This window comes from Pseudochaenichthys georgianus, chromosome 10, assembly GCF_902827115.2.
Source record: "Pseudochaenichthys georgianus chromosome 10, fPseGeo1.2, whole genome shotgun sequence".
Lineage (NCBI taxonomy): Eukaryota > Metazoa > Chordata > Actinopteri > Perciformes > Channichthyidae > Pseudochaenichthys > Pseudochaenichthys georgianus.
Genome location: NC_047512.1, coordinates 19,282,673 through 19,309,266, shown reverse-complemented (window position 1 = coordinate 19,309,266; position 26,594 = coordinate 19,282,673). Strand labels below are relative to the sequence as shown.

The following is a 26,594-nucleotide window of genomic DNA, read 5'->3' as shown; positions in this document are numbered from 1 at the left end:
GGCTTACATAGTCTTGTGTATTGTTGTCTTCTCGGCCCACTGATCCCACTTGAGAAAGAAAGAGACAAACAAGTAGAAATATGACACTGCAAGGGAGAGAAAATGTGGATATAACAGTGGCATTAATAATTAATATATCTAATAAAGGATCCCCTTCACAAACAGTACAGTACATTAGGACATTTGGCTGTGCACTTCATTCATTCAGCACATGCATGATCAACCTTTATGTCACTCACTGAGGAATGTGAAAGCCAGGTAGGCAAGTAGCACACAGATAATTGTCAGCATGTTCACCATCTGTCAGCTCCTTCTCTGTGCTCCAACCTATTTATAGCAAAAGAAAAAAATACTTCTCTTACTGTGTACTTGTTACCTCATACACAATAAGTGAACTGTTGTCCAATTGTAAAATAAATATGAATTGTAATATAACTCCTATATTGTGATTTTGTTATTGGTTATATATAGACTGCCTACTTTCTTCACATAGTTCAAGTCACATCTACTAGTATTAATGCAAAACTACTGTTGTCATGCAATGACACTAACATCAGTATTAAAAAGGACTCTCTTGAGAAAGCGATTTTTAATCTCAATGAGACCTATCCTGGTTAAATAAAGCTCAAATAAAAAAATAAAAAAAGTGTATTTGTTGCATCACCAGCTACAATATATAACAATAAATATAATCTCGGCAGGAGTAGAAGCCCCTTTACTTTAACTCACCTGTGAGCCCTCTGCTGCCTGCTTCTGATTCCTGCAGATGAGAATCATGTCAGGAAGAGAGTGGTGGTCTTTCAACTCTTCAGAACCTCTGAGTGATGGTGATGCCGAGTGCTAAACATCATCACCCTCGCTGCCACCGGAGCCCCTCAGGTGGCAGAGACGGCTGATGGGGGGTAGAGAGCGGCTGCTCATGGTTCCTGCTGTGGGTCGTCCAGGAGTCACTGAGCAGGTTTGTCCCGTGTGTGCAAACAGGGTGTGACGGTGAAAATAACTGCCGGCTCGCTGACGCACTGCTGTACCACACTCAACCTCAACATGCTGCTTTTGTTAGATTGTGTCAACATTTATTCACTTTTATACATGAATAAAAGATTTAAAAGCCATTTCTTCTTTCTAATGTTTGTCATGAAAATGATCAAAAAGACTTATAAATAATTTCAAACTTAATGTCATCTGTGTCAAATGCTTTTTGTTATTTAACTGATATTAGACAGCTTTAGTTGCTGTTCATTTTAGTAAGTTCATATTTTATACATTATCCAATTTTCAAATAAATAGCTCGCTGTCTAAGGCCATCATTTCCCTTTTTTGAAAGGTGATGCCCTGAGGTGAGGAAAGCTAAATGCTGTTAATCAATTCAAGATGTGGTTTTCATGCCTTTTAAGCTGCTGCACCTACAACACCAACATACCAACACTGAGTGAACACGTTTACATCTCTCCTCTTCCTGTGACAGCATTCAGTAAATAACTCCTGTGTGGAGGAATGACTCAGTACGACGAATATTTTCTCATTAAATAAAATGATGCTGAAAGTCTCTGTGTGCCACTGCCAACCATATATTTATGTCTCCCTCTCAGGACTAATTCGTTAAGGATTCAAGCATCTTCTGAAGCCATGTGAAAGAAAATGAAAAGAACATGATATCAACTTTTGAATGCCTATGCATATACTGTGCACATGGTAATTAAACGTAGACTTCCACAGGCCTAGCTCATATCACAGAACAGAGCCTGAAGTCTTTCGTACCCTCTGTGTTTTGTTGTCTAGACCAAAAATAACCCCTTCACACTTGTGTCACTGTTCACTTAGCAACCGCAGCGTGTCTCATAAAGTCCACCTGAGACTTGGCTGCAGGAAAACTGATGCCTCAAAACAGCTCATTACTGTGAGACTGTTGGAGGTGGTGGGCAGCCAGTCAAGTGGTGTTTTAGATCAAAGCGAATCAGGGGAACTTGTTTTCTTTTAATTAGTTTAAGCAAGTGTCAGCTCTGTGCAAACTTGCTGATTATTATTTCCTATAACCAAGCAAAGCACTGACAACTACTGCCCCCTAATGATGCAATTCTCTACTGCACGTGTTAATGGACGGTAAAGGCCCTCGAGTAAATAGCAAGGGATTTTGGGCTTCAGGGGTAAAAGGTGTTTGACTTTACTTTAAGAAGTTTGAACATAAAACACTACCCTATAGTTGTAGATTAGATTAATGGTCGATCAGATTTATTTTTAACATTGTAACATTCAAATCACTAAGTTAAACCTAACTATTCTAACTCTCCTACCCAGAAAGACCACACTCAACCAAATCAAACAACAATGAAGTATTCAAAACAAAATAAGAACAATTCAATCAGAATTAAAAAAAACAATACAGATACAAAAAACAAGCCACAAAGGCTGTACCCTGTTTTACTGTCAGTTCCCCTCTTCATCCATTTCAGATCCATTTAATATTGTGTTTTGAAAAATGTGTTAATGCTTACAAAATGTTCTACATGTTATCATTGTATTACTTTTTATGATTTAAAAATGAAAATATTTTTTGAATTGGACCTCACTAATAGTTTCTTGAACATTCTGATTACTCTCATTTGAAACCTTGAATCCTTTAAGGTAAACTTGCATTTTGATCCTTACATGATTCAAACCATTGCAACGTCAACCAAAGCCGTGCTTTGAATGTAATAAATAGTAGGTTTGCTGATTATATCCAGTATGTATATAAACACAGTAAAAACAATGTGCCCCCCCCGCCATGCATCTGCTCTCTCGATGCTTCCTTCAGACTGATGCCCATGCTGGCCACAGATTTCTTTCTCAGCGGTGTGCTTTGACCCCGCTGCTGCCTGTGGCATCTCCCACCTCCTCCCTAAATCCCTCATGCTGGCGAGGAGGCCAGGGAGACGCTCACTAAGGAGAGAAAAGATTCAGCCTTCTCCATCATGGGGCCCCTAATGATGCCCCCCTCAACCACTCACTGAGGAGAAAATGGCCACAGGGGTGACAGAGAAGGGGGATAATATGTTGCACTGATGAAGCCTCTGAAACAACAGCATATGTCATTTGACTCTAAATAATGTAAATAAAACACGACACGTGAAGTCATTTCATATTTATTTCAAAATGTTTGTAAATGATGTCTCTATCTTGTCATTCATTTTATAATCTTACAATTTCAGTAAATTCAGTTTTGAAATCATCCTATTTGTGGAGGAATGACTTTCGTCTGAGCTGCCCTGATCAGCTGTAAGGGCACGGAGGCCCTAAAAGAGAGGACAGAACACATTAAAACTGAACTCATATCAGACACAAGTCATCATATTTTGATGCAAACTCACCTAAGTGGTCTGGACTATGGTTAGCTGGCAGGCCGGGGTAAAAGGTGAGGCGGGGGTCGGACCATCCCCAGGCATCATTACAGGACCGTGGCTGCTTGTGGTAAACGCCGCAGGGGGCGTCACCTCCTTGGAAACAAACCAGTTTCTGTCCAGGATCACTTTCATTTATCTTCAATGCAATTGTCACTTGTTCTAATTAGTGAATTGAAAAATGACATGCATGTCTGTGATCCTAGCTCTTAGTATGCATGTATATATATGTCATCTCCTATTCTAATGGTTGAAGTGATGGAGGAGTGGAGGAGTAAGCGGGCTTGTAATGAGAGGTGGAGGTGGGGGGGAGGCGGGGGGGAGCAGAGAGCCTGCTGGCTGAGAGGACAGAAGCCTGGGGAGGGGGGTGGATCTCCTGCTGCGGAGGTTGTTTCAGTCAGAGTAATGTTTACACCGGCTTTACTCATCATTGTGTGGTCTGGAAGCGATGTCTGTGTCTACTCTGCAAAAACATCCATCTACACTTGTGCTTCTTTTACAGTGGCATGGTAACATCTTATGTGAAAGAGGCCTATTAAGCAAAAAGAAATAAACGTATCACCGGAGTTAGAAGAGGAAACCTACACTGATCTTGTTATTTAGTAAAAGAAGAAAACAGAACAGTATAGAAATACTCTGTAACAAGTAAAATAAAAAATATTGCCATCAAAATATACTTAAAAGTTTAAGTAACCAGGTTACAAGTCATTTTAAATCTGTTCATTATGTTAATTTAGAAAATAAAAAGCTTCAATATTTTTATTTTGTAAATCTGCAACATAACATCAGACAAAAGTTATGAAAAAAAGTTAGTTGAGTAAAATGAACAACATTTTCCTCTAAAATGAAAATACCTCACAAGTAAATGTACTTGTACACCATGCTGTTACCTTCTTCGTGTTTGCTGCACTTCCTGATTCCCAGAATCCCACTGATGGAATAGGTGGACTCAGAGGAATAGGCGGTTCCCGTGGAAACAGATGAAGCTGATGACACTGCAGGGTCAGAGGTCATCATCAGGAAACATCAGAGATGCACAAGTTAGGCCAAGAGAAAAAAGATGACTAAGACACAAATGACTTACCAACTTCACAAGACTCCGAGTTGACTTTGTTTCTGATGATCCTGTAAAGACAGAGGGACTTCACTCAACACTTGTTCTGATGATCTGCGTAGTCAAGAACAGTCTTCTGTTACCTGTTGATGGAGCTGATGCTGGGCACGCTGTCATGGTCGCACACTCGCTCCAGCAGCAGCTTGTCTCGGATCTCCCAGGCGAACATGCTGGGGTTGGTGTGTTTCAGACGCACGATCATTTGCACAACGCAGGGAGTGGCCACTTTGGGCTTAGAGCCTCCAATCAGTCCTGGTCTAATGCTGCCTGTCTCATTGTACCTAAACTCACAATAATGAGCTGTCAGCATGGGGAAACATTTTGCCTGAGAAAAAAGTTTCATAAATACAGCTGCTGATGTGACTTATGTATCTATACTTTTCTATTTGAAATAAAGTGAGATAAAGCACAGGAAATCAGTATGCTCAATTTACAGATGGATAGTCTTGAGATGCATCTTTATGAAAAATCATTGAAAAACATATACATATTGAATTTAATTCAAATGTGAGGATAGGCACACATAAGGCATGCAAATAAAAATGAAATACAGTTTCAACATATTACGAAACATTTCCAAATGATGTAGATTTAAGTGGTGTGTACATTGCATTGTTAAATAAATATAGGTTATCATCATTAAGGGCACACACAATCTGCTTCAATACAAATAACTATGTATAGCCTATTAGCTAATACAATGTTGAAAAGGCTATATTATTGATCACAAAGAGTTTACCTGGCCAGTATTTTGCTGACACAGCCGTGGCTGACGCGCAGGCGGCGGGAGATCTCACAGGGACGCACGCCCTGCAGAGCGAGCTCCACGATCCGCTGTCTCACCGCGTGCGGCAGCGGGCGGCCGTTAATGAACACTCCGCCGAGCTGGTTCATTCCGTCGAGCCCTGAGCACCGGTACGGTTCGGAGAAACACCGATCAAAAGGTATGGCTACACAGCATTGCAACTTAAAATTGTAAAAAATTGTTACTCACTGTGCGTAATGTTGAGGGGCACCTGTCCAAAGCGCGCGTCCATCACAGACTGACTGTAGTCCTAACTTCTACAAGCTGTTCGGACTAAAGTGTATTTGTTTTCGAGGACGACATTTCCCACTCATTTGAAAAGAAATCTGAGATAAGAAGTTTGTTCCGGTGGTTTTTCGTCTGTGGTGCGCAAGGACTCTGTGCCTTCAGCACCTGAGCGGTGGATAGCTGCACGAGCCTTTGATTGGGTACACATGCAAGGGTGCACGCGCTCCATTATCTTTTAGATTTTTGGAGTGAAGGAACTACAGTCAGTTCTCGTGATCGGGACTTAACTGTAGTTTGAGTTTGTTTGTCTTTTGGTCCACCAGTCTAACAGTTATCGATTCACCTTAAAACTGCTGTAAAAAATAAACATTTAGCGTTAGTGGTCAACTGTAACTAAGAAGAAGGCTATAGCCTACATGTAAAGTATGAAAAACGCCACATATCTGCCAAATACATTATAGCTTGCCGACTGTTTAACAAGCTGCCATCATCAACTTAGTGATTTATAACAGTTTTGTCTATAAATAATAATTTCCGTAAATGAATGAGTACTTTCTGATAAATGGAGACAAAAATTACATATTACATACGAGGCAACTTGTCAATCTCCGTTTTTTTTTCTAACGCTGTAGGCAGTTTTGGTTGTCCCACATTTTACATTCCGGAAACGCCGGAAAAGTGCTTCAAAACATTGTAAACAAGAATGCAGGTCACAACCCTTTCATTTGTATGGAGAGAAATATCCATATGTTCAATTGTGTGAACTCGAAAGTGACGTGTTAGGTATTGAAACGGTAAGCGCCATTTGAAGTGCCATTGTAGATTTGATTTCACTTGGTTCTGAACGCTAACTTAGCTATATTAGCTGCCTGGGCTACTACAGAGCTAATGTTAGCTCACTTTAGCAACGCCGGTTAGTCTGATGTTAACCCACGTGTCGGTGTATTTAGAATGATTACAATCTAAAATCACCATTACATGTCTTAGTAGTAAAGAAACACAACCACTAAGTTGGACTATCCCAAGTGCTAATTCGTTTTTTAAGAAAAGGAAGTGGTAAATGAGCCTTTATCCACCGCTGTTTGTAGCAGTGCAGAGAGCCGCCCGTGGGTGGTGCTGTTCAGCTGCTGTTTTGAGGTTGTTGCACTATGGACTACAGCCAGGGAAATGGAGATAATGGTGGTAAAGACAGCAAAGACGACTTTTTCTTTATTGAGGACTCCAATAGTTCAGATGGAGAACAACAGATGAAGTTCAGTCGCCAGAAACAACACAGTAGCCGTAAACAAGCTGCACGGATCAGCAGGGAGAGCTCTCCCCCCCTCATCCTCTTCAGCATCACCTCTGGACGGACCCTGAAGCCCAGAGACCAGAGTCCTGCTTCCAGTTTAAATGTACTGGAGGAGGAGGAGGAGGAGGAGGAGGAGGAAGAGGAGGAGGAGGAGAAGGACAGTGATCAGCCCGTCGAGGAGTGGATGATGCTGGGAGGAGAGGAGCAGGTGGGAGACTCAAGCATCCATCTCAACCTGAGCTACTGCAACAGCCCTCAGGATGACTCTGGAGATGAAGGTTAGGATACTTGATCTCACGCTGTGTTAATATTGTGATGCCGTCCATTGTCCTATTTCAATAGTATTTGCAAGGGCTTGAATTTAAATATAAATAATTGTGGAATACAGTTAGGTCTACAAAAGTTGATGTTCTTCTTGCTTATTTTTCGCTCATAGATCACACTGTGAAATCAGTGAAGGATACCTGGGCTGTGTCAGAGAAAGACAAGGTAACTTGGCATATTAAAATGCAACTTTTCACTGTTTTAATTATATTAATTGTTAAGCATTAATGAACTGTGAATATAATCTCTGAGGAATACATTCTTAGTGTTAATATAGAAATCTGTGGCGATCGAAGGAAATAATTTTTTTTCTGTTTGCCTGTCTGGTGTAATATTGCATTTGAAATCAGAATTTTGATCCTACAAGACTGCTTTTTTTAAACATGATCTGTTATGTTTTTGTCCTCTCACATTATCAAGTGTGGGGCGGGTCAGTCTCTGCCCAGTCGATATTTTGGAGCTGGTCGTGCTCTGACCTGTAACATCTGCAACAGGACGGGACACCTTGCCAAAAGCTGCTACTACCACAGGGTAAGGAAACACAGTCTTCCACCCTTTTTTATTTATGTACGCATAATAAACATTCATACCGTCGTTAAGAGTTGGACTTCAGCTGATATCCTACCACTTACCCTGCGTCTGCTCAAATGTTGAAAATATTGCTGTGCCCTTCAACCAAATGATGCTGTCAAATTTAGAAATGCATGGATGTTTTATATTAATATAATCAATTTTCCCTGTATGTTTCTGATGATAACTGCTCAAACCAACTAGCTCATCCAGTCTTTAATGTTTCTTTTTCTTATAAACTGCCATACAGTGCACTTGTTGATGCAATTCCATAGCCACCTGTTGACTGAAAAGATCCTAAAACCCATATTTATTTTTGTCTTTGTGTCAGCAGAAATGTCCCACCTGTATCCTTTGTGGGATCCAGGGCCACACCCAGAGGGACTGTCCTGGCCGCCCCTGCCCCAGCTGTGGACTCCCTTCCCATGGCCTCAGGCGCTGTGAAAGGCCCCCGCTGTGGAACCAACACTGCCAGCGCTGTGGGACGTCGGGTCACCTCTCTGATGTGAGTTTGTCCGTTAGCCCACCGGTCTGGCTCCTGTAAATCTGTTATACCTCAGTCACGCAAACGGTTACGTCATGACGCATACGATGACGGACTCTGGGCGGTGTGAAAAGAGCCGGAGCTAAACCGAAGAACCGGTTCTGAACCTGAAAAGCTCTAGCACGGAGCTTAAACCGGAGTTGCGTTGGTGTGAATGATGTATTAGTCAGGGTCTCTACCGGTTCTTAGAAGTCTTAATTCAATTTTCTGAAAACATAGGAATAATTGATGTGCTAGAACTTATTTTAATTTATGCCTGTATCAAGGGAAATGTATATTGATGAAATGAGTCACAATACAAACGGGTATTAAATGTAATTCGATGTGGTTTGAAAATGTCTAAAATGTATCTTGTTGAAACCTGCAGAAGGCTTGGTTGGTGAGTTTCTGTGTTGAAGGAAACTTTGAAAGGATTTGCCCATTGTGTGTTGATAATCTGTAGCCTCAGGTGTGTGTGGGCCTCTTTTACGAAGTGTTATTTGACCTCTGCAGATCCTCGGCTGCAAAATGCATCTTTCTGTATTCTTCCTCAAAAGTGTAATTTTCTCTCTTGTTTTCTTGGTTTCCCAAGGTCTGCCCTGATACATGGAGACAAAACCACTTGACAGTGAGTGGAAGTTTATACTTCAATGCATGTTTTTCTTCATCTGGCCTTCTATACTAAAACAAGATGCATTACACTACTTTAAATAAGAATGATAAATAACTTAAACAGGGAGTAGGTGGTAGAGGACCATCATCATCATGCTTTTATTAGGCTGTTGGAACTATAGGACTTGAATGCTTGGGTGTTTATTGTTAAATCAACTAATGTCTTTTTTCCACTTTTAACAATGTTCTTTTATTTGCTTTTCTTCCAGATCCGGTTAGAGCTTCCTGTCAGGCCATGGAAAGTTCACACCCTCAAACATAAGAAATTCACCGCTTTCTGTTACAACTGCTCCATGAGGGGACATTATGGCTATGTGAGTGGCCAATTCAAATAATAATGTTCTTACTTTTACCACCTATCCGTTCCTTCTTGCCTGCTTTAAAATGGTATCCCTGCCTTCCTGTTCATTCTGTTGTTTCTCTCTGCTTTCGTATGTTTTTTGTCTTGGACTTTACTGTACTTGTATTTACTCTACTCTTTGTAATCAGGAATGCGCTAAAAGGAGGATGATCAGTGGGACTTTCCCTTCCCTGCCCTATGTTTGCCACTATGACACCATGAAGGATGTCCTCCAACTTCATACCAGGAAGCAGAAAAGAGCCAAAGGTAACAAAATAATTGTTATACATTCAATAATGTAAACAATCACATATAATTGTGTTTATTACATGGCTTAGTTGAATACTTGATTCTGATTGGTCAATTCAGAACATGTGACACGTTGTTAATCCAGAACAGACAGACCGCTGTCAAGGATTTATTGACCATTGTTAAGGACGCTCACATCTGCACAAACAAGTCTGTTCGATTTAACTGTATACAGTTGGGCCGAAAAGCAAACTGCATGTAGTTTGCTTTTCTAACTGACAAGACAAGAGCGACAAGAAAACAGCGGAGAAGTAATGGGGCAGAAACCCTCCTTTTTACGCAGCGGTCCAGACATAGACATCAAACGGCGACACATATTCAGTTGCCAGTTACTTTGGCATTAGGGCAGGGATATCTAGATACTTTCCAAGGTTTGACATAATGAATTGTGCTACTTTTAAAGCAAGGAGCGATGTTTTCAAATCTGTAATCATGAAGCTCCTCAAAAACGCTATCGAAGCAGTTCCTGCTGTTGCTACGTTAGTTCAAACAGTAACAACGGACTATTTTTTAAATCAATAAAATCATTTTCTAAATCCATAAAAGCATTTCAATTAATATTGGGAGTCATGTCGTTACTTTGTTGAGAATGTGGCCATGTGTAATAAGCGGGATAATGTGCAGCGACTTGGTCATTATGGGGAAAAGAACACCGACAGGCTGATCAGGAGCTAGATCTAGTGCGTCGCTGCACATTATCCCTTACATGTTTATCTGTGATCATTTAACTTTATATAAATGTATATATGCAAATTGATTATACTGTTGAATCAACAGATTAAGTTTCATTATGATGACTTTGATACAAATAGAATTTACTGCAAGACTGATGTATTAGAAAGTGTATGTTTTAGCTATACAAACATCAGACACTGAATTCCTGGCTGTTTAGCTACCATTTGGTTCCATTTCTGCTGCAGCTTTAGTGAGAGCAGTGAGTACGTTTTGTTAAACAAACACAACGAGCTGAAGAGCCAATTCATAATTTGCTGTGAGTTTGTATTGGTAAGCAAACCTTCTTGAATTACATTTAACCTATAATTTATACAAAATAATATATATTTGTTGGGAGGCAAAGAACATAATCTTTTCACTTGTTCTTCAACTTTGTCATTGCCTTGTTTTCAGGGCTTTTGAGCGCGGGACCCCTGCCTCTCTCAGACCAGAGGCCCTCGTCTGAAGCAACAGGCAAAAGCAGTGAGGAGAATCAGCCGATCCAGGGGGGGGGGAGGCAGGAGGCATGTGGCCGGGCGAGCGGGAGTAAGAAGTGGCCAGAGAGGCGCAGGGAGAGACGGGAGGTGAAGAAGCTCAGGAGAGAGGCTCAAATCAGACGAGAAGGAGGACTACTGGTGACATCTGGGAGGAACTTTGACCGAGAAGTTTGCCCTGTGAACCCTTTCGGGGCTGCACTCCACAGTCCCAAGCAGACCAAACCCTCTCCACAAAAAAAGAGGAGGGATGAGGAAGGAGGAAGGAGCAAGAAGAGCAGAGAGACAGAGAGGTGGAAGAAGAGAGGAGGGATACAACGGGGGGATGTATATCCTCATGCTGACACAGATATTGGTGCTGAAAACCTTCTTTCTCCAAAACAAAGACTACGCCACAGACGTAGATAAAGTGGGATTCTTTTGATATTTTGTTTAAATGTTTCTCAAGGAGTTACTCCTGAAACTGAAAAAAAAAACATTGTAATTTTCTTTCATGTATTTATTGTCAAATAAAACAAATTAAAGGTGCTTGTCTTCAGTTTTATCTAGTATGAATGTAATATTTTACTTGAGCCTTGTTTTGCAAGTTCATCTGCTACTTATTTATACTAGCTGGGCCATATTTTGTGTAAAGATAGATTTCAACACACGGTATTTTGTAATTTATGTATGTTTACATGCTATGCCTGCTTTCTTTTGCTCATATATCATGTGGTAGGGGCTTATGTTATACTAGTTTTTTTGATATATCATTTCAGTCATTAAAATATTTGAAATCAGGTCAAAGGAATAAAACTGTGATTGGTATTTATAAAGAGTGATAGTTATATGGAAAATACCAGGACAATAAACATGGATTTCCATATAATTTGTTTAAAAAATAGAGGATTATTGTGTGACGTCTGATATGTACATAACGCATAACGATGGGGGTTTATTTGTATATGCTTCATCGGAGAAGGCTTGTATGCAACAACATATGAAGAGATCGTCTACCTGAAAAGCCGTATGAAACCAGTGGCTTTCAAAGCGTTGTCTTATAGTATTTTTGGTATGAAGCTGCTGAATTATTAATGAACTGAGCAGCTGCCCTGGGTTTGCCAGACCAAAGTAGTCGAGTTTAATAACAAGCTGCTACTTAAAATGGACGTTATCTGCTGATAATCAAACACATTTTTATCTTACAGGTGTTGAGCGGCTTTTAACGTTTCCACACCTGTTTGTTTGTGTTATTTACTGACAAGCACATCGTGGATCAGGCCTGTGTGGAGCGCCATGTTAATCTGTGATTGATTAGTGTGGCCTTGACAGAGATGTGAAACTCCCATTGATTGATCTTCACACACTCCCCGCTGACCAGAGAAAACACTCGATAGCGACTGCGAGAGGGGATTTAAATTGGACAAATATTGTCCTCGCTACTTGACGGATAAGGTAGTTATTTGTTTTCTCATGTGGTCCGAGATAATCCGCTATTAGCATTGTGCACGGACTATCCTAACAGCGACCCAATGCGACGTTAGCTAGCTTGTAATGTCGACACTGTTGGACTTGTTTTCCCCACTAGACCCCGCTTCCTGTTAGCCTTGGCTAACTGGAAAATCGAAATTATGCTAATGAACGAGCAGGCATAGTTAACCAACGCAAAGGGGTGTAACGTTAATGCTTACCGTAGGATACCCGTGGAAATTTAGTTGGAATTTATGTGCAAATCTATGCTAATAACTTTGTTTAGCTGCCAGCTATCGGGGCAGCTGGTTTCCTTTAGTTTGCTAGCGCACGTCTGCTAGCCATCTTTGCTTGTGTTGGGGGATTTAAGTATTAAACTTGACAAGCTTTTGGAGGCACAGGGCAAGCTATATTAACTTCAGCTGCATGCTATTATATGTGTCGGCAATGGGCTCACTCGTGTAGGACTCAACTGCGTGCGACTAATGCCATAACATACTTTATTTTCTTGGGGTGTTTTGCTGAGAAAAGACAATAGAGAACCTGAGACTCGTTCAGCTGGTGTTCTGCTAAAACCACAGATAACTATCTTAGAGACAATGCTATTTTTTATAACTGCTTTGTTATACCGAATCCTAATATAAGTACAATATTTTTCTATACTTGTGTACATTTATAATCGATAGTTATAAATAAATAAGCGGTTTCCCTTCAGTTGACCCGCACCGATTGCTGCGACATATGAGGGCTGTGCTTCCCTGAACCTTCAGGTATCTCCACTCATTAGACCCGAACAACAGCTTTAAATGCCTCAGAAAACACTCGCAGTAGCCAGTGGTCATCAGAGGTAACTAGGCGGATAGAGAGACGCGTAGAGCGGTGTGAAGAGGGAGGCTCCTGCCCGTCTCTGGACGTCCATCTCTCCGCTTCATCACGTCCATCCAGCGCCGCCCTCCCCAGCCATGGACCCCCCGAGGACTCGCTCGCGGTCTCGGTCTGGCTTCTATCATTTCGGTATGAACGGTAACGTTGGCAATGGAAACGCGGTGGGAAACGGGAGCATGATGAACGCCAGCGGAGTAGGGGTGAACTACCCGCCGCAGAGCAACCCCGGCTGGGCGCCGCACCACGGAGGTCGGAGCTATCCGGAGAGCCAGCAGCAGCAGCAGCAGCAGCAGCAGCAGCAGCAGCAGCAACAGCACGCGCAGGGGAGCTACCTGTCCGCGGGGGCGCAGCGCCACTCTGCACACGGAGCCCACAGACACCCCGGAGCCGGTAAGCAATCTCCAGTAAAAACAAGGCCTGCAGCCGGGCTAGATGCATCATTACACACACAGGATACACCCCCTGAGGGTTGAAGGCAGACCACTAGCAGCTTAACAGGCTTTGAGATATTTAACTAAAAGGCTTGGTGCTTTCACTGCCAGCTGTTGCTTGAAAGGCCAGCTATATGTCATATCGGGTGGTGTCTCTACTTCAGAGGTTTGAATAGCATTTACTCGGGTAAATAGGGCAAGCCATGTCTACTAACTTTGTCTTACAAGTATTCAGCGCTGGAAGCAGTTCTGCATATGTGTAAGTACTTGCATAGTACCTGCCGTTTTTGGGTTGCATCCACATAGTTAAACCTCTTCCAAAGTCGCTTTAGAATATAAATGTTCTGTTGAATGATTGTATTTTTACTGAATGAGTGGAGGGATAGAAGACACTACATTAAACATGACGAAAATAGAAAATGCACTTTAGAATATAAATGTCATTTAAATAAATGTAGTGTAGGTCATTGCATGGTGCAAATTCTACAGGCCATCAGTAGGAATTTAACACTGCAGAATTTTCCTTTGGCTAGTCCAGGCAGGTGCTGAGGGCCTGCCGGTCATATTATGTTACTCCTGTGGATGTAGTCAAGGCATGAGGAGAGAAACATTAGACAATCATTTAAGTAGCTCAATAAAATAATACTCTTTTATTCGAAGTACAACGATGTGTTGAGATATATTCTATAATAATGAAATAAAACAAATTTGATATTTCAGTGCAAGTGTTGTGCGTTCAAACTGTAATATTGCTGGCTAGTTTGAATATGTTTTCACTTCATCATCAGATCAGAGGCCTGAATTCTCCTGGTGGTTTAGACATCCTACACACTGCTTCAGACTCCACACATCCTACAATATGCATGAGAGGAGTCTGATTTAAAAGAACAGTTTGGAGCCTTGAAATAATTTGAAAATGAAATGCCTTTATCTAGCATTTGTATCTTTTGGTTTGAGATTGCTTACTGCTGCAATGCAGCCTGGCATAGTCCAAGCTTCCTTGTATTTCCCCATCGACCCTTTCATCCATAAGCCTCTATTTCATTCAACTTCAATTTAAGCCTGTGCAAAGCTCTATATTGTCCTAAAGTAGTCAAACATGTTTCTTATCTAATGTTTCAGGATAGAGTAAAGATAGAGAAGGTGTTTCCAAACACAAAAAAACCAAAAAAAAACGGTGTGTTGGCATGATGTTGGTTCATTCACTTTATGAAGTAAATCTTATTTGATTTCCCCAGTATCATTTACACTGTTAAGTAGGCTTTTAATGCATACAACGTCAAAAGTTCTTCTGCCAACCCAAACTCAATAAAAAGACAATAAAACATCAACCTAAAACCTTTTGAGGAAAAAAGGAGACGAATGAGAATCAAATGAGGCTGCTAGTGGGGAAATTCAGATGCTGCACCCCTGCCTCCTTTCATTGAATTTACACCAGCCTGTTTAGTGTTCAGCAGGTTTCCAGCACTGAGTATTGGAAAAGTAATTGGAGAAACCTTCAGTAATACCAGATTGGATTCCCTGAAAAGCGAAATAAGTGCTGTGAATGAATGAAAGCTGGCTTTTAATGGGTCTCTGTCGTAATGCTAGCACTGTTGCCAAAATAACCGGCTCAGAGGGGACTCACAAAAACACATGCTTCCCAAATTGAGACTACAGAGGGGTTTGTGTGAATGACTTAAATGGCACACCTCCCAGCTGTGTGGTCTGCCTTCCTCTTTACAGCTGCACACGTCCCTTCTGAGTCTGTGTGTATAATATGTATGTGAAAATGCAAAACAGTGCTGTGCATGTTGAAGTGCACAATAACTCTCTTTTTTGTCTTGTCTCTCTGAAACAATGCTTTAGGTCTTTGTTTAAGAACGTGAGCAAATTACGACTTGATTCCAGCTGATGCTCTTAAGTTCACCATCCGGCTTTCTGCCTTGCTTGTCAATCATAAAATAATTGGTGTCAGTCTTCCCCAGCAGCCGTGCTTGGAGGAAACAAGGTTGTATCTGCTCGCCAACAGCACCCGTCCAGTCTGGCTCACCCTCTCCTTTCGCCCCCGGGGTGTATCAGCATTAACAGACCTAGTTTTCTGGCTGAGGCTCAGAACGGTATGAGGTCTGTAGAAAGAGGCAAGGTGGATAAATAAAGATGTAAGCCAGCGTGTTGGCCCTACTGTCAGCGAGTCGGTTAACTCACTGTCCCACTTTTCTCCACAGCCACTAGCAGGGCGTCTTTGAGCTGTCACTATCTGCAGTCTTCACATGGCACTGGAGTGGTGTCGCAAAGACAAGAAAGGGGTGGGGGGTAGCCTTTAGATCTGCTTTTCTTCTGGGTAGACAGTAAGGCTGTTTGTATGAGGGAGGCATAGAAGAATACATATAAAGGGATGAGTGGAAGAGAGTTTTTTCCCCTCCCCTCTTTTTGTGATTAAAGGTTTTTGGGGGACTGCTTAGAGGAAACTCTCGCCAGCCGAGTTCAAGGACATCCTTCTTAAGCTGCTGAAATGTCTGTGAGCACTTGCTGCATCCAGATTGCACATGTGGTCTGTCAGATAAACAGCTGGGAGAGCATTGTGTTTTTCTGAGATTGTGTTTATGGCATTAGTCTTTTTTACACATAATAATCTCCTGTCATTGAAGAGTCTGTTCTGTTGATCTTTTTAGAGATCTGTATCTCTTGTCCACTAAAAACAGGAAACGCAATGATGGTACTGAGATGTTTTTGCTGAGCTAATAATTGTTCACTCTCTCAATTACGGACACAAATGCATGTCAACACAAATACTTGAAATTGGTCTTTCTAATGACGGTTTGTTTCCAAAGGGAGTGCTCTACAGTCACTCCAGTTAATGAAAATATTTCATTATCAATCAACTTTTGATTATTTTTTTATGAATCTATCAAGTGAATGTCGGAAAACTGTAGAAATAAAGCATTTCACAAATTCTCAGATCACAAGGTGCTCTTCAAATATCTGGTGTTATCAACCAACACTTCAAAACCCAAATGATTATCAATGTATAAGGGTGTATAAGAGAATAATGCAACAATATTCACATTTGAAAGCTGAAACAATCCAACAGATTCAGTTATTGCTTTACAAATGACTTAACTATTGTGGATTAACTATTTTCCTTAACAGTAACTTAGAAAAAAGTGACGGTGAAGGTAATCTGATAAATGGAGACGAAAGTCATTACATGCATTCAAACAAAGTGGAAAACCAACAACATCAGAATCAGAAACGGGTTGATTGCCAAATATGTGAACCAATACCAGGCATTTGCTGTGGTGTGCATTCATCAGATGCTCTGCTTTGTTTCTGTGAGTCTGCTCCGACTCTCCTTTTAGATCAGAGGGAACGATTTGCTCAGTGTTGCGTCTTCCAGGGAAGGATTCATCCTTTGTCCGCTTGTTGAAAGCAGGACATTCAAAAGCTGCTTTAGAAGAGACCCTTGCTGAGGAAGGAGATCTGTAAATCTTGTTAGTCAAGCCAAAGGGTGGAATGTACTTTCTTTGCTATCACTTGTTGATTTTGAAGTGTTGTAAAACTGTTGAGACACCAGCCAGGCTTCATAAGGACGCAGTGGGTACAAAATCAAAGGCAACCAGTGTTGTTGTTGTTATGTTTCTGTTGGGTTAGCAAGCGTATGTCCATGTTTCTTGTGATGTGGATATTATCCTCCGCCCTATCTTATCTAATCCTTTTTTCCCCCGTTTGTGGCCTGCAGGAGGATTGCTTCATTTTCATCCAGATAATGTGTGCAGTGAGGATCGGGATAAAGTAAGTCTGAAACATGAGCACGGCTCTGCTTTGCTCCTGGTTTGAATAGGATTTGTTTGTCATTGTTTGCTTTTATTATCCATTCTTTCCTTTTTAGTCCTTCTCTTTATTTTCCTGACCAACCATCGCCCTAACCCCCCCTCATTTAACTCTTTGTGCAGATGGAAGACAGCCCAAGCCCGAAGAGGCAGCGTCTCTCCCAGCAGACCATGTTGGATCTAAACTCCGCCCCTCCCTCCACTCCTTCCTCCCCCATTCGTCCCTGGGAGCTTCCCCCCAGCCGCAGACCACACCCCCACTACATGCCAGAGAGATGCCACACGCCTGTCCGCAACAGACGAAGGTAAATGTGTGTGTGTGTGTGAGACACAGAAACATATTGCCATTATCTTTATTAATTATTTGAAGCTAGTAAAATGTCAAAAGTAATGACAAGATCCATAGTGTATTTGTTTATATATATATATATATATATGTAGCTTTTTTGTTTATTGAAATAATTGACATATAGAAGAAATAATCAGTTGTAGAAATGGCTGTTTATTTAGTTGAATCAAAAGCAATAGTTGAGTTGTGTTAAAAGGACCGGTCCACAGGAGGTAATGTTTTCAAATCATTTTTTTTGAATATATTTGGATTGTGGAATATTGGTTGCACAAAAAAAGATATTTAATGATTGGGCTTTAGAAAATTCTCACAGGTATCCCACAATTGTCTGCAGTTTTCTAGCACACATGATTAAAGGTGGGGTAGGTAATTTTGGAGAAACCAGCTCGAGTGCGCTAGAATTAGAAAATACACAGCCGGAAAAAATCTGCCACTTCCTTACAGAGCCCCTCCTCCAACACACACAAACGCGCACATGACCAATGAGGGCACGAGATAAGTTTGTGCACAGATGGAAGGCTGACAGGCAGGTAGGCCATCCAGTTATTTTAGCCGGGCCGAGGCAGATGATTGGTTGTGCTTTTTACAGCACTACGGCTTCCACAGATGACAATTTTTAATGGATTTTTTTGTCAAAGCACTTAAGATATTCATTGCTATCGGGTTGTTAAGAGCATTCCATGGAATATAACAAAAAGTGTATCTCGAGCCGGTTCCTCAAACGTACCTACGTACCTACTTAACTGATTCATCAAAAAATAATTGTTAGATTAATTGATAAAGAAAATAAATAATCCATCAGTCCTGCATTGGTCTTAAACCAGCCTGAGCTAACACAAAGACAAATGCTTAAATATATCAAAACATCATCATCATGCTAGTACTACCGATGCTCCTGTGGCTAACGTTTGCTGCGCTTCCTCCCCCCTCAGCCCTCCAATAAGACGCCAGCGCGGCCGGAGAGACCGCCCGACCCACCACCACCACCATGCCCACAACAACCACCACCACTACAACAACAGCAACCACCACCACCACCATCACCACCCCAACCCACACCACCATCACCACCACCACCTGCACTCCCACCACGGCTTGTCGCCAGGCCACCAGGATGAGAACTACCGTCACCAGGCCCCCCAGGGCTACCCCCCCTACAGCCAGCAACCTCCCCGAGGGCTGGGGCCTGGGCTGGACGAGCGCCCAGGTCATCATCCTCCAAATCCGTCCCCCAGGCCCCTCCACCAGTCTCCCAACCTGTCTCCCAGGATGCTGCACCCTGCGGCCCATCCACAGCACCCACACCCCCACCCACACCCATCCCAGCAGAGCAGTATGGTGCTGGACCTCCATGAGCAGGTGACTTTATGGGGTTATGTGGCCTTGTTGTTGGGGTGAAACAGAAAAAACCTGAGAACAGACTGAAATGATTCCAATAGACTTGTCTAAATAACATAATATGACTGGCAGTGTGACACTTTTTTTAAAGCAATGCAATTTAAAAATTAAAACCAGCTGCTAATGGGTGTATTACAATTTGTAGTTGTCAGAATGCATAGAGAATTACTTTTTCTTTTTTACTGTGGTCAGTTTGATCCTGAAAGCAGTTATTTAATTTCCTGTCTTTTCAAGGAAATAAATCAATCAATTGTAAATGAAAAATGTTTAAAATTCAAACGGAGACTTCAACAAATCAAAAATCAAATCAAAGTTTATTTATAAAGCACATTTAAAAGAGATTTTTGGTCGGGCCAAAGTGCTGTACATGTAATAAATACTACAATCACTTAAAAACACATTACTACATTCATAATAAAAGACAATAAATTACAACAGATATATAGAAAACACAGGGAAAAGTCAGGAGTCGTGCTCCACTCTGACTAAAAGGCCAGGGAGAAGAAGTGAGTTTTAAGCGTAGATTAAAAAACCCCTAGGGTCTGGGCCGACCTCACATGGAGGGGCAGAGTGTTCCAGAGCCTGGGGCCAGCTGCTGCGAAGGCTCGGTGCCCTCGGGTTTTGAGCCTGGTCTTGGGCACGATCAGCAGCAGCTGGTCAGCAGACCTTAAAGCTCTGGCTGGGGTGTAGAGATGGACGAGTTCAGCTATATAGGCCGGAGACAGCCCATTTAGTGCTTTAAAATCAATTCTGAACCGAATTGGGGTGATGTGGTCACGCTTTTTATGGCCAGTGAGTAGACGTGCAGCTGCGTTCTGCACTAGCTGCAGGCGTTTAATTGACGCCTGGTCCATACCCACGTACAGAGCGTTGCAGTAGTCCAACCTCGAGGTAACAAAGGCGTTAATAACCCTTTCCAGGTCTTTAAAAGATTAAAACGACTTGGTCTTGGCCAATAGTCGTATTTTAAAAAAGTAGGTTTTGACTACGCTGCTGACCTGCTTATCGAATTTAAAAGCGCTATTGAAGGTCACTCCAAGGTTCGTGACAGAGGGGAGGATATTATTTTTGAGGGAGCCGAGAATATCAACCTGGGAGGCTGGAGGTTGGGGTCCAAAAAAGATAACCTTAGTCTTGCTCTCTTTGAGGTTGAGGAAATTTTGGCTCAGCCAGGATTTGATCTCTGCTAAGCAGTTCATCAATAGCTGTAATGAGTTGTCATTTGAATTGAGTGGCAGATAGATCTGTACATCGTCGGTGTGGAAGGGGATGTTGTGTTTTGTGAGAATTGAACCTAGGGGCAGTATGTACTGTAGAAAAAGGATGGGGCCCAGAATCGAGCCTTGGGGAACCCCAACAATGCTATTGAGGCTTGGATAATAACTCAACCAAGTTCACAACAATTCATATTCACACCAGATACAACACAGAAAGTCATTGCTCTGTTATTTTGCTTTATTTTATGACAATGTGGACCATCACCTTCTGTCCCCAGCTGCTCACCTTAAAATCACACACTGTTTGTAGACTTGCCTCTTACCCTCTGTTGTTCATGTTTAGGGTTCAGTTCCTGTATCGTATCCTGTGTCTCCTCCGGGACCACCGGGCCTGCCGCCTCGCTCCGCCCCTCAGCAGATCCCAGCATGCTCGGTGGTCTTCAGTGGACAGCACTATCCCGTCTGCAGCGTCCCTCCTCCTGTGAGTGTGTTTGACTTTTCTGTTACTGATGAGTTTTGAAAATACAGTTTGCAGCATCCCTTACTAAATTAAATGTTTCTTTTTCCCTGCCAGGTCCTTCAGACTTGTTCTGTGCAGCACATACCCATGCCCTACCCGTTCCCCTCACTGCTGTCCAGTGACCCGGCCTTCCTGCTCCCCCCTCCTCACCTCACCCACCCCCAAGCACACCTTTCCCACCACCCTCCTCACCTGCCCCAGCCGGGACAATTTGGACCTTATCCGACACAGCAGGCCCGATCTGTGAGTAGCAATTATTTCATGCTTGTTTTTTAAAATGTGATTGGCTATCTGATGCAGCTTTTGTGGACTTTAATTAAAGTCTGATCGACAAGATTTTATTGTCATCTGATCAATTGAATATATATACTTTTTTTATTCTTTGAATCTCTAAAAAGTACAGAGTGGTAATTCTGTGTGGTTTTGATATTGATGAATATTTACTGCTAATTAAAAAAGGACGTTGAAGAATTAAATTAAATAAATGCCAGAAGTGAAGTAGATAATGAAGTACAAAAGTTTGATTAATCAATTCCAATGATTGTTTATTATATAAAATATTTGTACAGTTTGATAATATTTCTCTAGCCTGTGTCCTAAGCACTCATTAACAGGATTGGATCTCTTCTCTTCCTCCACCTCGCCTTCTACTTCACGTTTCTCTGTTCTAGTGTTTGAAATGTTCCTTATTGCTCCTGTTGCTGTGATTATTTACGATAGTAACATGTGTCTGTCCTCCTGTTCTTCTCCACCCTCGCAGCCGTTACAGAGGATAGAGAATGACGTGGAGCTGCTCGGAGAACATCTGTCTCTGGGGGCGGGCCTCCACTACCCCCCCGCCACCCACCCCGCCCTCACGCCACACTCCACCCAGCTTCACTTCCTCTCCCATGACCCCCTGCCACAGGAGTTCTTCGGAGTGGTGAGCAATACGAATATTTCAACAAATGAGTTTTCCTTTAGAGGAATTTATATGTGACTGATTTGTTCCCGTATGTTCTTTGTCCATTTCCTCTAGTCCTATCCAAACTTTATTCCTCGGCGTCTCCCGGGGCGACGGTACCGTTCGCAACAGCCACTGCCACCTTCGCCTTACCACCCCAGCCTCCTGCCTTACTTCCTGTAAGTAGATCAGGCCATTAACCTAATAAGATGAGAAAAGTTTCAACTTTTTATTAATCACACAGCAGATGACCTGATACTTATTATTTTCAATATGGGTCACTAATATTACTGCAAACTTAGTAGAAATGAGAATCCCCCCCAACCAACCCCACACCTCCTTTGTAATCATCAGGATACATTTGACCTATATGATACCTGCCCTTTGGATGAGTTATACCTGGAGAATGCAAGAGACAGCCATTTTAAATCACTAAGAATGATATATTTCCTGGTATTAAGAAGAGAACAGTACCATTTATTTCATTTAAACTACAGAATAAGAGTACATTGAAAAGGATATTGGACATATTCTTCAAGATGAGGGATTTTTGAGAGGTCTTACTTATTTAGACATTGGTTTAACCTCGAAAGAAAACGTAAAAGGTTAGAGCAAGAGATATATTGCATGAAAGGTTTGACTAGAACAGGGCGGCTTGTTAGCTATTTAACTTGAATATGCCTGTGGTAAAAGAAAGTTAGCTACGATCGCACAATGTAGTTGCTTCTTAGATAAATTGAACGTAAATCTTCCCCTCTGCAGTTCAATGCTGCCAGTCCAGCCCACAGGTCCTGCGATCAGTCTAGAGCTGGATGTAGACGATGGAGAAGTGGAAAATTACGAGGTGCGTCTTTATTCTCTTTCTTTATTCTCTTGTCTGTGTGTTTGCCGCATACAGACTCTGATTCTCATATTGTTACTGATGGTTTTATTTCCCCTCACAGGCCCTCCTGAACCTCGCTGAGCGTCTGGGAGAGGCTAAACTCAGAGGACTGACTAAGGGAGACATCGAACAACTTCCTTCCTATCGGTTCAATCCAAACAACCATCAGTCGGAACAAACACTGTGAGTGCCGTCATTCTGCAGACACCAGCTCATCACTGGTTGGTACGGTGAATTAGGAACCTCAGGAACCTGACAGATGCTAATGTTAATCAGTGTGTGAAGTTGTTTGCAGAGACATATTTTTGCTTTTCCAGCAACAGAAAGCCTAAAACTTCTTTAACTCAACTTAAAATGGTTTCCTTATAAAGCACCCTTTTTTTAAAAGAAAACAACAATACATCATATTTTGCTAGTGTTAATGTTACAATAATCAATTAATAAATCTAATAGCCGGGGATACAAACATGTAAAAATAAAACGGCAATTAAATTGATTAAACAAAGTATTACATTAAAAACCAAAGCCATAGCAAAGAAAGACGGATTAATGAGATGGGTATTTCATTTCCTTTTTAGAAATACCAAAAGAGCTAACCATTCTGATATCTGGAGGAAGTGGGCTCCACAGTTTACGAACAATAAAACAGAAAGCTCTCACTGATACTTTTATGGGACACATAAGGAACATCAGGAAAGGCCTTTAGTGATCGGGCTGAAACGTTACAGAGTCAGGTCATTAAAAGCTTTATAAACGAGTCAAAGAACTTGGAAATCAATTTTAAAAGATTCAGTATTTGCAGCGTCTTCAACAGAGAGTTCATGATACATTTTCCATGTTTTGGTCAAGACGCTGGCTGCGGCGTTTTCAACTAGCTGTCATTCATTATCGATAATCCAGTGAAAACATAATTGCAAAATTCTAAATGGCTAGTTATAAAAGCTCAACTAGGTTTTTAAAAGATTGTCAAATTAAGGCATATACAACAAATATATACATTCTGTTTGTTTGGGTTAGCCATTGTAAGAAATGCATTCAAAGGTTTGGTAAACATATTGTTGAACATCCAAAAGCAATTCCAGGTTTCCCTAATTGTGCGTGAGAGTAGATGTGTGAGAAAACACATGGAGTGTATCAGTAATTACAGCGTTGAGGGTCTTGAACAGCATCTCTCTTGTGTTGTTGTGCATCACATGCTGATACCTGTTGTGTTGCAGGTGTGTGGTGTGCATGAGTGATTTCGAGTCCCGCCAACTGCTACGAGTCCTGCCCTGCAGCCACGAATTCCACGGGAAGTGTGTCGACAAGTGGCTGAGGGTAAGTACACTTGCCATTAGTCTCTGTATAGACTTTTGGTGCCATCAAAAATCCAGAATTTTGGCATCGACTTTGTATAGAAGTATCCGTTACCGTGACACCCCTAGCTGTAAGCTCTCTGCTGATGCTGCTTTTATAGACCCACTCTGGCACCTCTTAATTATAGAAGTGTAGTGAGAATCTCCCGCCTCAAGACATCCGTTTGATAACAGAAAGAAGCAGCAGGCTTGTGTCTACATGTACATCCAGCACAGAACAGGCAGTATACCACAGCAAACCCAAAGACTGGAACATCTGAGGAGCTGTACACATACTTCAACATTTTATTTCCCACAGAAAAGGCAAAAAAAAAGGCTCTCGAACATCAAGTTCTTGCATTAACCACAATACAGTCTTATGATTTAGAGGCATGGCAGCATCGCCCAAAGCCTTAGTCTAAATCGAGTTATAGTGTTTACAGATTGAAACAAATCTAACAAAGACATGAATTACTGTCCAAATATGCAGCTTGAGAATGGTCAGTTCTGTGCGATTGATAGGCTGCCTGAAGATGTGACTGCCTTTGATCTAACCAGATCTTTCTGTTTCCTCTCCCGTCCTCAGGCCAACAGGACGTGTCCTATTTGTCGGGCGGACGCCTCGGAGGTCCAGAGAGACTCGGAGTGACCACACGAGGGAGCCACATGCTCTTATTGTCTGTTAAACACGTTCAGCACTACCTGCTCCTGATGTATTGATACACATGTACGTGCTCACACACACCACTTCCCTGTGTTTCTGTGCAGCACGATATGTTCGTTTGATAACCTTTCAATCTTCATCCCTTCTCCCTGACATTTTATCTGACTTTCATCAGAGTCCCTCTTCATTTTACTGTCTGTTCACATTAATTCAGGCCCGTTCTTTTCACCACGCCTGACCACTATACTGCTGTGGTGTGTGTGTGTGTGTGTGTGTGTACACGTGCATGCACCACGACTGTGCAAGCGTTGTTCAGTCAGCCCTGTCATGCCGGGCTGTGGTACATGACTGTGTGTCTGAGTGAGAGAGAGTGCGTTTAGTATGTGTGTGTATGTTTGTTAGAGAGAGAGAGAGAGAGATTTTTAGCTGTCTTGGAGCATGCCTGAGTTGCTGTTGTGTATTGAGTAACGACATGGGAGAGTTTTTGCTCTCAGTGACTGACTCTACTTCCTGTTTGTATGTTAATGCCTGTCTGTCTGTATGCATACTCTGTGTGTATGTATGTTATAGACTTAAATATTTTTTCTCTAGTTTGACACTAAGGGTCCATGCTGCCACTATATTTTCTCGGTTGCCTCTTTGATCCATTTGTTTCAGTAGATTATTATTATTACTCTACCATTATAAGTGATTGTTTTCCTGCCTGGCAGTTACCTCATCATTCCGGTTTTGATCATCTTTCATTAAAGCGCTTCACGGCACTCCTTTTGAAATTAAGCACATTATATATTTTTCTTTTCTTAGTGGAAATAAGTTTGTCTGTGACTTTGCGGTGGCACATGTGTTACATATATACATATATCTATATATACTGTATAAATCTATGAATATCTGTATACCAAATAAAAGGCTTGATATGAACTTTTTAAACTTAGCTTTTTGTATATATATTTTTCCTTTATTTTATTTAAACCGCACATTAAGAGCTTGTGATAATAAGGTTTAGTTCAGGTTTGGTTGTGCTCTGTTATGTTTGAAGTGGTGGTATTATTAAAAATGACACTAGAGGTTTCTCAATTCTTAAATTTCGACTCCCCTCCTCGACTCCTATCCTCGATACTTATGGCGCTGGTCCCGCCCACATGAGATGCGAGCGGAGGACTGAGGAGGGGAACTGAGGAGAGGAACTGAGGAGAGAGGAGTGGAAGCAGCAGGCGGTTAGAGAAATGAGAACTCCTCTCCTCTGAGCAGTCATTTTAAAGAGACGTCCATTAATGATGACAGGAGGCACAGCAGCCCTCTGTCTGATGGATAGATGTGTTCATGATGACTTATATATTTACTTTGATTCATTCACAGTGCAGTATAATGAGACAATAACAGGCTGCAGATGCGGACACACACACATATTTATATAAATATATACAATTTATAGCACTCACAATAACGTAACACAATCAGAGACTGGATATACCCCCCCCCCCTCTCTGGTCGCTGAAATGGGGAATTGAAATTACGAGCCAAAAGTTGTATTTACAAGTATTAAAAGTAAGCAGAGGACACCAAACCAACTGAGACCTGTCTGTCCCCCGCATCTACGCAGTGTACCATACACACCTACACACTGTAGGCCTACCACACACCTACACACTGTACCACACACACACACACACACACACACACACACACACACACACACACACACACACACACACACACACACACACACACACACACCTCTAAAGCATAATCAGGCTACAGCCGTTGTGTATTTTATTATGTGAAGCACTAAAATGATCTTAGAAAAATATCGACTCTTTGTTTGTAGATATCTACTAAACTACAGCAAATAAAGAGAGTAGGCCTGTTATGCTGAGTGATATATATTATACACACTGCTCTGCTTTCTGCACGGACCTCACAGCTGTTCTCTCTGGAAACATCTTGA

General features: G+C 41.8%; 3 protein-coding genes across 3 annotated transcripts; 2 read left to right on the top strand and 1 right to left on the bottom strand.

Moving 5' to 3' along the window:
* Window positions 1–3,249: 3,249 nt before the first annotated feature.
* LOC117453393 (paired box protein Pax-5-like) lies at window positions 3,250–5,385 on the bottom strand. Its single transcript, XM_034092217.1, has 6 exons — window positions 5,231–5,385; window positions 4,575–4,772; window positions 4,462–4,502; window positions 4,268–4,372; window positions 3,348–3,473; window positions 3,250–3,272 (listed from the first exon to the last, which is right to left on the bottom strand). The coding sequence occupies exons 1-6, from the start codon at window positions 5,383–5,385 to the stop codon at window positions 3,250–3,252; spliced, it is 648 nt and encodes a 215-aa protein (XP_033948108.1).
* Window positions 5,386–6,200: 815 nt separating this feature from the next.
* Window positions 6,201–11,507, top strand: LOC117453869 (zinc finger CCHC domain-containing protein 7-like). Its single transcript, XM_034092893.2, has 8 exons — window positions 6,201–7,093; window positions 7,252–7,304; window positions 7,560–7,670; window positions 8,044–8,214; window positions 8,825–8,860; window positions 9,114–9,218; window positions 9,394–9,511; window positions 10,682–11,507. Exons 1-8 carry the CDS (start codon window positions 6,673–6,675, stop codon window positions 11,167–11,169), a joined length of 1,503 nt encoding a protein of 500 aa, XP_033948784.1. The 5' UTR covers window positions 6,201–6,672; the 3' UTR covers window positions 11,170–11,507.
* Window positions 11,508–12,063: 556 nt separating this feature from the next.
* On the top strand, window positions 12,064–25,567 carry LOC117453821 (E3 ubiquitin-protein ligase RNF38-like). The gene is made up of 12 exons (XM_034092823.2): window positions 12,064–13,485; window positions 17,248–17,300; window positions 17,462–17,643; window positions 18,620–19,046; window positions 20,646–20,783; window positions 20,877–21,065; window positions 21,583–21,744; window positions 21,841–21,944; window positions 22,528–22,609; window positions 22,710–22,831; window positions 23,866–23,965; window positions 24,569–25,567. The coding sequence occupies exons 1-12, from the start codon at window positions 13,173–13,175 to the stop codon at window positions 24,629–24,631; spliced, it is 1,935 nt and encodes a 644-aa protein (XP_033948714.1). The 5' UTR covers window positions 12,064–13,172; the 3' UTR covers window positions 24,632–25,567.
* The last annotated feature ends 1,027 nt before the right edge of the window (window positions 25,568–26,594 follow it).